General features: G+C 25.1%; 1 protein-coding gene across 1 annotated transcript; it reads right to left on the reverse strand.

The window, feature by feature from the left end:
- Positions 1 to 1,785: 1,785 nt before the first annotated feature.
- On the reverse strand, positions 1,786 to 9,644 carry LOC130962165 (bifunctional 3-dehydroquinate dehydratase/shikimate dehydrogenase, chloroplastic-like). Its single transcript, XM_057888283.1, has 10 exons — positions 9,376 to 9,644; positions 7,858 to 7,969; positions 6,959 to 7,180; positions 5,005 to 5,345; positions 4,109 to 4,172; positions 3,822 to 3,930; positions 3,338 to 3,487; positions 2,614 to 2,762; positions 2,349 to 2,511; positions 1,786 to 1,939 (listed from the first exon to the last, which is right to left on the reverse strand). The coding sequence occupies exons 1-10, from the start codon at positions 9,576 to 9,578 to the stop codon at positions 1,896 to 1,898; spliced, it is 1,557 nt and encodes a 518-aa protein (XP_057744266.1). The 5' UTR covers positions 9,579 to 9,644; the 3' UTR covers positions 1,786 to 1,895.
- Between the last annotated feature and the right edge of the window lie 407 nt (positions 9,645 to 10,051).

Consider the following 10,051-nt stretch of genomic DNA (forward strand, 5'->3'; position numbering starts at 1 on the left):
CAATATATTTGCAATCTCATAACCACCAACTTATTCATGTTTCATTGTTACCTCAATATAATAACAACCTCCATCACATAATCAAATCACATCATAAATATCAAGAACACTAAGTTTTCACAGAACATTATACATTAAATGCACGAAACTTAAATCATACCTTTACCGATTCTCACGTAGCGACCAAAGCAATTTACCCAACACAGACATAGCCACTCAGAATTCAATAAACATTAGGCTCAACTTTCTTAAAGTTCCAGTATTCACAATTTCAAATTCCTATTATATATCCAGTTTAATACTCAAAACTCAAATTGAATGAAATTAAAATATAATTATGGTATCCTCACCTTACCCAAGCTTCACATAAGCAAGAGTGAACGTTCTCCTCAAGTTAATTGGATCTTAAAACATCAAAAGTAAAGAAATTCAACATCTCTTTTCAATTTTAAAAAAATTGGGGGAAAGGAGTGGCTGAGAATGATTAATGGCTTACCTATAAAATTGTTCCGGTAGAAACGTAGAGCTCGACGCGGTGGACGTGTGGTCGCAAACAGTGCGGCGATCAAAGCTCGGACGGAAGAGCTACGGCGGTTGAAGTTTGTCGTAAGGGTTCGAGAATGTTTCGTTTCTCTTCTCCCCTGGAAGCCTTCAGCTTCGTTTCTGCTGAAATGAGGGAGAAGAAAGAGCTTGGGTTCATTTAATTGCTGAACCGGTTGGGCTTATGGGTTCGGTTTGGGCCCGTTCAATCGGTTCGGTCCGTTCAGTCTAGTCTTAGACTATTTTTTTTTTTTAAATTAATGTCAAAATTCTCGTTTCAATGAGTTCTATGTCTCTATTCTAATTTGATATAATATTCGCATTTCTAATTTTCCTTAATAAAAACTAATTTATTGACTAATTATTTACTAATTTAACGGAGTTTACATTTTATAGTTAACTTTATATATTCTTTATGTATTTCTACTATAATTAATTACTATCAACATTAAACTAATAAAAAAAAAATCTAAATAACACATTTCATAACATGAAAAGTTGCTCTTTAAATTTCAAATATTTATTTAAAAATGAAAAAAAATAAGTGAAAATTAAGAAAATAAGAAAAAGAATATAATAATAAAATAAATTTTACCATTTTTATCTTATTTTAAAATAATATAATTTTTTTTCTTCTCTCTCATTTTTTTCCATTGAAGAACATACATTTTTTCAATTTTGTTAAATAATCAACAAAATGTCCAGCTAACTAAGCCAACTAGCACTTTTTACTTTTTGAATTTTTTTAGAAGAAATGTCAATTCAAATTATTAAAAAAAATATCCGAATTCTAATAAAAAAATACATCTAAAATTAAACAATAACAAATATTCAAATCCTGATAAAAAAATCTAAAATAAAAAAAACACATCTAAAATTAAATAATAACAAATATCTAAAATTATTGTAAAATCATTTTAAAAATTTTTAAAATTCAAATTATCAGTTTAAAAAAAATATCTAAAAATTAAACAAAAAACATTTAAAATTGGGATAAAGTATTGTTTTGTGTCCAATATTTGAGGTGAATCTTATTTTAGTCTCTAACATTTTAATTATCATATTTTTATCCCAAAACGTTTAAAATGAATGATGATCATAAAAATTATATACTAAAATTATTATTTATACTCTATACAATAATTCTTTAACTTCTTTGAAAAAAGGAGAGCAAATGATCCATAAATAATGACTTTCATTATTCATTCAACATCAAACATTATTATACATAAATAATACATATCACTCTGCATTGATATTATTACATTTCTTCGTAATATGTTTCTTGTTTTGTTATTAACAAGAGAACAAGTAACAAATTCATCTTATGGACGAAATATGACGTTAATAAGAAATCAAAATTGTTCCAGAATAAGCTTGCGCATGAATGCCTCTGGAGCTGCACAAGAGAAAAGAAAAACAAATACATATTAAAATTGGATGTTATAAATTCAATTTGTCTAGTAACAATCTCAACATAAAGTTGTAACACATACAAATATAACTACATCTAATTAAAAAGGATATAAACATTGAAATAGACAAAAAATAAACTGTTTTCACAAATTAAAACACTTTAATTACTCAGCAACAAAGATATTAACATCTTAAAAGATAATAAATCATAATGAAAAATGTTCGAGCGCTATCAGAATTTATTATTTTTGACCAACAGTTTAGTTATCAATGTTTAAAAGTGTAGATTAAAAGTATATTATTAAATTACTAGACTAAAGTAATTCGATTGATGACGGTCGAAAATAATAAATTCTGATAATCTTCTAATATTTCTTAATTAAAATTAGTACCTAATCCATCGGTGAAAAGTCGGAATTGGCCAAGAGCCTGTCTTATGAACATTTCAACACCACTGACCACAATGGCTCCAGACTCAGCAGCCTCTTGCAAGAGCCTTGTATTTCTTGGTGTGTAAACAGCATCAAACACAACCTCATATGCTTTCAATGCACCCTATGTATGCAACCATTAAAAGATGATGTGAATTATGCATATTGAATGATTTTAAGTTGTAGCTAGTTAGGTAGGAGTAAAAGTAATAATAAGAGGAAGAACCTTGGCTATAGGAGTTTCATTGGACTTAGGTTCCATTCCCACAGAAGATGCATTTGCAAGGATCATATTATTTTGTGGGGAGAATCTATCTAAGTCTTCATATGGTAGAGCTTCTCCTGAGACTGCATGTGCAAGTGCTTTTGCTCTCTCTATCAAACAATAACCGTATATATTCTTGTAATTTCTATGTACCATATATACAAGGACAAAATTTAGATTCTATGTATGTAAGGGGAAAAAAAATTGTATAATGTCTTAATGACTTCTTCACATAAAAATAATATTATGAATTATTAGATGTTTAATATATTTGACTAAATATGTTTGACTAACTATCTAAAAATTTACAATATCATCTTTATGTGAAGATTTCATCATGTGAATATTTTTTAATAAAAAATAATATTCTTTAATTTAATTTCTAGTTCAATATTTTATACTGTATTAATTTTTCAAAATGATTTTAGAAACATTTAAGAATTTTTTTATTAGATGATAATTTCTTTTACTTATAAAAGTTAAATTTAAGGTATTTTATCAAAAGGATTATGTTAGGTAACTAATAATTTTTTTGAACAATATGAACAATCACCAATCAAATTAAAACATACTATACCTCCAAATTATCTACCTAAATTTTAATATTAGAATAATTATCCATATACCTAATGAAATAAACATCTGAGATTTAGTATTTTCATTATCTATCTATACTTTTTCTTACCAAAATTACGATTGAAAATGACGACTCGTGCTCCTCTACTTTTTGCACCATAGGCAAGTGCCCTACCTGCACCTCCTGCTCCGACCAGCACAAATATTTTTTCTGCAAGTGGAGAGGATTCTGGGTCTTTGCCATTCACATATTTTCTACCTGTTCAATCAAATAAATATATATATATTTTTTAACATAATATGTGTTTTTATAAACTGTTAGATAGATTTACATATTTTAGTAAATTATTTAATTGAATACGTATCAATATTTTAGCTGTCAATTTTATGTAAAGACATTTTTACGTGAGGAATTACCTAAAAAAATTTTTCAAATATTAACAGATAAAACTAAATCAAATTAAACACTAAAAATATTTTAAGAATTTTTTAAAAAATTTAAAATAAAAAAAAATACATTTTACCCTGACTTTTAGTATATGGAAAGATATGCTTATAGTAACTTAGAAATTATGGTTTGATTGTGAAGGTACCTCTCATTGCATCCTCTATTGCTGTGATACAAGCCTCGCAATCTGTATTGTAACCAATTAGCTTTCCATCAATAGGCCTTCTTATTATAGTATTTACAGCTCCAATGGACTACATAATAACATAATACAAATGGAAGACCATTAACATGAAATTTATCTTAATTAAATTTGAATAAATTAATAATGCTCATGTGAAGAATAATATTGTGCACCTAAATAATGATTTAGTTTCTGATTGTCATTTAGGTAAATTGACACATCTTCAATGATTATTGTTTATTACAAACCTTAGCAAGTGGATGAACTTCATCACAACAATTGATTGCTGCCTCTTTATGAGGGATTCCAACACTGCATAAATTTCATGTAGAAGAATTACTCCTTTTTTCCATGCATGTATATAATAATTTCACTTATTATAGTAATCAACATTTAGGGGAAAAAATTATATATGGGAAAAATTTGAGTGATATCCTCAAAATGGTTTTTTGAAAAAAAGGAGAAATAGGTTCTTTCCTTTTGATCCGCAGACATTTAAGTCTTTTAAAATTTGAAAATATATTTAAATCTATGATCTTTTCAAAATCTAGACATATCGATCCTTCATGTTCACTTGGGTTGACCCAACCAATAAATCAAACGTGATTCTTATTGTACTAACCTGGTCGTTAGTCGTTACATATGCACACGGGGAGAGTTTTTAAAATGCAACAAATTAAACTCAAAGATTGATGTGTTTATATTTTGAAGAAGTTAGAGATTTAAATGTATTTTTAAATACTCAGAGACTTAAATGTCCAAGAACTAAAAAGTTAGAAATCGATTTGTTATTTTCTCTTTTTTTTTCTTATTCCAAAGTATGAGGAATTAAGAAAACGTTAGAGCAAATTATAATTTTTTTAATTTCTAAAAAGTAAATTTGTTTGAATGATTTTTATATTTATTTTAAATATTTTAAAAAAGCAATTCATTTGAAGCTAATTGTAAATTGTTATTTTTATTTTTGAAAAATAATTTTACTAGAGCAAATTGTGAAAAGTAAATACGTTAGAGTAAATTTTAAACATCACTTTATCTGCGTAATTCACATATTTGTACTATTTTTCAGTAAAATACATAATCCAGAATCATATCAAAATTAAAAAATGCAATATTCAAGCATACTTATTAAGAAAATGTATACCTGAAACCTGCAAAGTCAGTGCTTGTATAAGTCTTGAAGAACTCTTTAACATCGTCAACCAACATTGGCACATAAATTCCATTGTAACCTGCATGTCTAAAAGTAGGGTTGTGCAAAATGGGCCCTTTGCTATGGCCCACTGGGTTTGATACAAGCCCAAAAACTTTGGTATCGGCATTCAGATGCTCCAATTTATACACATTTTTAAGGCTAACAAGAGTTGGCAAGCCTGCTATTGGTTTTCCCTCCAAAGAACCATATACCAAAAATCCTCCGAATTTTGGTCCCAATAATTGGCATATAAGGCCTCTACTTCCCACTGCAATGGCAATTAGGGGAACCTGCATGTAAAGTGTAAGCACAATCATGAAATACATTACGCTGCGTTTGTTTAGGTACGAAATATTGAGGTATGAATATAGAGACATAAAATTATATTTAATAGATAAAATATAGTTAGAAATAATGTGTTTAAAGATATTATATTAATAGTCACAAAAAAAAATATTATATTAATGTATTTTATATTTATTTTCACAGAAAAAATACAGAGACATAATTTATTTTTTATTTTTTTTATTATTTTTGTTATTTTCTCATATTTATATTTTTTATTATTATATTTTTTTTTCAAATTTTTAGAACAAAAAATAAGAATAAATTAAATTTTTATAATTTATTTTATTTTATCACTAAATAAAATACAATAACACTAATTTTTATATTTTTTTTATATTTTAATTTTAGTATTTCGTCTTATCCTATTTTCAAAATTAAATACAGCCTTAATAATTTTAAGATACAAAATTGTATATATGAATACAAATTCTCAAATTTTTTGTTTACAATATTTATTTATCACTTTTTAGGTAAATTAATGTGGTTTGACTTATCTATTGCTCCATGTTGAATATAAAGAACTTATTTGCAAAATTGGCAATTAAACCCTGTACATAATAAACAATAACATATTTATACAATCAATTAATTATTCAATAATGGTATTTTGGTAAATATTTTCTTTTATAATCCATAATTGATTTATGTCTACATTTTTTAAAGAAATTTATTGCAAATAGTTTAACGATAGTTATACCGATGATTGTCTAAAACTGCCGTTAAATATTTTGACAATTGACAACGCTTTATTTAGTGATAAATTTATAATTTTCGCCAAATAATTTTGGCATCTGTTAATACCACTGGTAAAAATTAAATATAACTCTTGCTGTCACGTGAGAATAAGTTGTATAAAAAATTTTAGAAAAATAAATGTTGATATTGGTATATTTTTAGAGACTCAGGTTATATACACACAAGTTAAAAATATAGATAGAGTATGTATTTAATTTTAGTTGTTGAAAAACTATAAGGTACAATACTTTACTGAGTTGTCATGTTTACGTGTTGGATATATTTTAGATATAATATTCATCGATATTTGTCTGACACGCATATCTTCTGGTTTAACTGCGTTTTAATAAAAGATGAAAAAAAAGCTTTCAAACATATTTGAATATATTTAAATACTATTACGTGTCAGTATGTCTAATCTTATTCTTAATACGTAATCTTTAAATGAGTTTAAAAAATATATTATTATTTATTTAAACAAAAAATATTTTAAATACTTTATATAATTAAAAAAATATTAAAAATAATTAAAATATTAATTTATATTTTAATATCAATAAAATATTAAAATATTATTATAATTTATATATATATATATATATATATATATATATATATTATCTTCATAACTTATAAAAATTTAAAATTTATATATTTGTATCTATATTCAGTCCGTACATAATAGTCAAAGACAAAATATATAGATAAAATGTGCATTTAAATTTTAGTGTTTGTAAAAAAAAAAATATGTGGCCAATGACAAGTTTATGATACTTCATTTACATACAAACTAGTCATTTAATTAGAAATTATTTGATACCTGGCAATGTGTGAGCATCCGAAAAATGGGCACTAAATCAGTGATGTAATTAACATCAATTTTGAGTTTGATAACATCAGCTCCTGTAAATTGCATATCTGCAATTAGATCTCCTAATGTCTCAGCTGATGGAGCTTTCCCTCCATTGATATACCTCGATACAATAAATTTACTCTTGGGGTTCTGAATTTTGTATTGGAATATGCATATATCAGAAGCCAACTGAAAATAAAAAGGTTAGTATAAAATAAAAAATAGGTTTCTTAAATCTTTCTTAAAAAAAAAACACAATAATAATGTTACCGAAAACTTAATTAATAAATGCTGGATTAGATGCATAGAAAAACATAATGAATGGTCCATTATATTGTGTTGATATCTATATATATTATCTTTGAAATTTGTTACCAGTTTAAAAAATACACCTAAATTTTATTTTATTTTAATTTTATTTTAAAAATTTTCGATTTACATTAAATAAAATATATTTTTAATGGCTAATTTTTCAAAAATTTAATATCAATTCAGTAATAATTTTATAAAAAAATCTTAAACACAAATAAATTAAACATAGTTGTCATGTATTATTGTTGAATTAGTTTTAAATTGTCTGAAAATTTATCTATCGCGTCAGGGTATATTTAATGCAAATTAAAAATTTAAAAGATAAAATTAAAACAAAATAAAATTTAGAGATATTTTTAAAATTTTGACAAAGTTCAGAAAAAAATATATTTTATTCTATTTTTTATAATAAAGTCTTAAATCATTATTAAGTTCTTCATAAAATAAAACAAAAAAACTGAGATCTTGCAATTATTTTAATTAACCTTGAAATTACATATACCCACACTTTAGAAGTGAGAAGAAGCCAAATCCTTGAAATGTATGATGACTACCTCATAATCCAGTTCAATAAACTCCACCTCCAATTCCATTGCCACTCTTAGTACTTCCAACAATGTAGCTTTGCTTTTAGTTTTGTTTATCATACTTGATGGTGATTGGTCTCTGTTAATCACAATTAATGAAATAAACATCAGCTTAAATTAGCAATATAATCATATGCTATACACCACTTATAAAATGTCGCTCCTTAGTTCTAAGGTATTTATTACTTAACATTTTAGTGCATTTAAAATTTGACTGATGCTACCAACACAATAATCAAAAGTTATTTTATTTAGTCACCAAAAAAAAAAGTTATTTTATTTAATTTAATATTTATTTTTTATATATAATATTTATAATTATAAATTTATTGTGTCTAATATTATATATTTATTATAACAGTAATTAATAAATACAAATAAAAAACAATAAATTATTACCACTTTTGATCTCCAAATTTTAGTCCCAAAAGTAACAAAAAAACTTTTTTTTTTAGTTTTTTTTTTTATTTTGATCAATAGTGACAAAACTAATCAAGAGTAACTTTTGTACATAAATAAAAACTGTACCAAAATGTGGTCCATTTGCATGTGACATAATAATAACAATAATGAAAAAAAGACATTTTAATACCAAGAAAAACTGGACCAATAATATATATATATTATGAGAATAGAATTTTTATTTAAGAATAAGAGACTGCATTTATAATTATTGGATAACTTTAAATGATTAGAATTATATTATGTTTTAAATTTAAATGATGTGACCAACATTTAAGTAATTTGTTGTGCTAATCATCCGTAATTTCTAGATAATCTACTAATCGATAAATATTTTTATTTTTTTTTAATCAAATTTGCATTGTTTGTCAAATTGTTCTTATTATTTTCGTCACTATTTCCAAGTGAACCCCACTTGATATACAACCGATCAAATTCATTGATAGTATTTAGTACTGATGCAAACAATAAAAAAGTGTAAAAACTAGTAAAGTAACTTAAAAATGAGATAAAAAAACATAACAAGCTAAAATATGAAAATAATATATACACTGATACACACACTATCATAATGACTCAGTTTAATTATTCATATAATAAATTTTAAAAAAAGTAATGAAGCTAAGATATATAAAATGCTACTTTCTATTCTCAAATTATTTATTTATGAAGTATTTTTTTTTATAAAAAATATTATTTGTATATTAAAATCAGTCACTATGTATTTGTGTATAAATACATATGTTGTTAACTCGTTTTCAATATATATTTTATACTAATAACTGATTTTAATATACACGTAGTATAATTATTTTTTATATATGATGATAAATGTTAGAAGAAAAAAAAATCTAACTCGTTAAGATCTGAAAAAGTAAAGGATATGGTCCTTTCCAAATTTTGAAAGAAGTTTTAACAATTTAATAAGAGTTTGGCCTGAAAAATAATGAAACACATGCATAAATAAATTAATAAGCATAATTATATTATTATTTAAAAATTATAAAAGAAGAAAAGTAAAACCTGAGAGACACAATTGCAGGGAGTGTTCTGAAGTTGATGAGGCTGTGAAGTTGAGAAATGTGAATGAAAGACAAAGCATGAATGCATAGCTCAACAATGTTGGCACCTTCTGCTTTGGCCTTAACCATGGAAGACGCCATTTCTTCCATAGTTTCACATTCAAGTGCTGCACAAACCAGAGGGTAATTGTTCATGGATCCCATGAATTATGAATTAATAAGTGATGATGATATGAAGAATAGAGTGTTATGCTATGCTATCACTTTGCAACTGATTTGCCACAACTTTATAGGCAAAGGAACAAGGTGTAACTATTTATATATATAACTTCATGGTACTTTATATGTTTATAAAGTATTATTATTGTTTCGAAGGTTACCTGAAACGGATGAATTTGGGTCTGAACCTAAAGTTCATACTCTTTTTAGGACAGCGTTCATATTCTGATACTTGAGTTAGTAAGAGTTTAAGTAGATTTTTAATAGATTGGATTCTAAATATACATGAGACTTCGTTAGTGTATTTATAGTAAAAAGATAATCATTTTTAGAGTAGTTTTACATTTGATGGGAGATGACCGTTTTTTTTTATCTTAAAAATATGTTAAGATCTCCTTTTTAAATAAAATAGAAAGATAATAAAAAATATTTCAAGAGATAATTATTTACTCAGATGA

Source organism: Arachis stenosperma, chromosome 2 (assembly GCF_014773155.1).
Source record: "Arachis stenosperma cultivar V10309 chromosome 2, arast.V10309.gnm1.PFL2, whole genome shotgun sequence".
Lineage (NCBI taxonomy): Eukaryota > Viridiplantae > Streptophyta > Magnoliopsida > Fabales > Fabaceae > Arachis > Arachis stenosperma.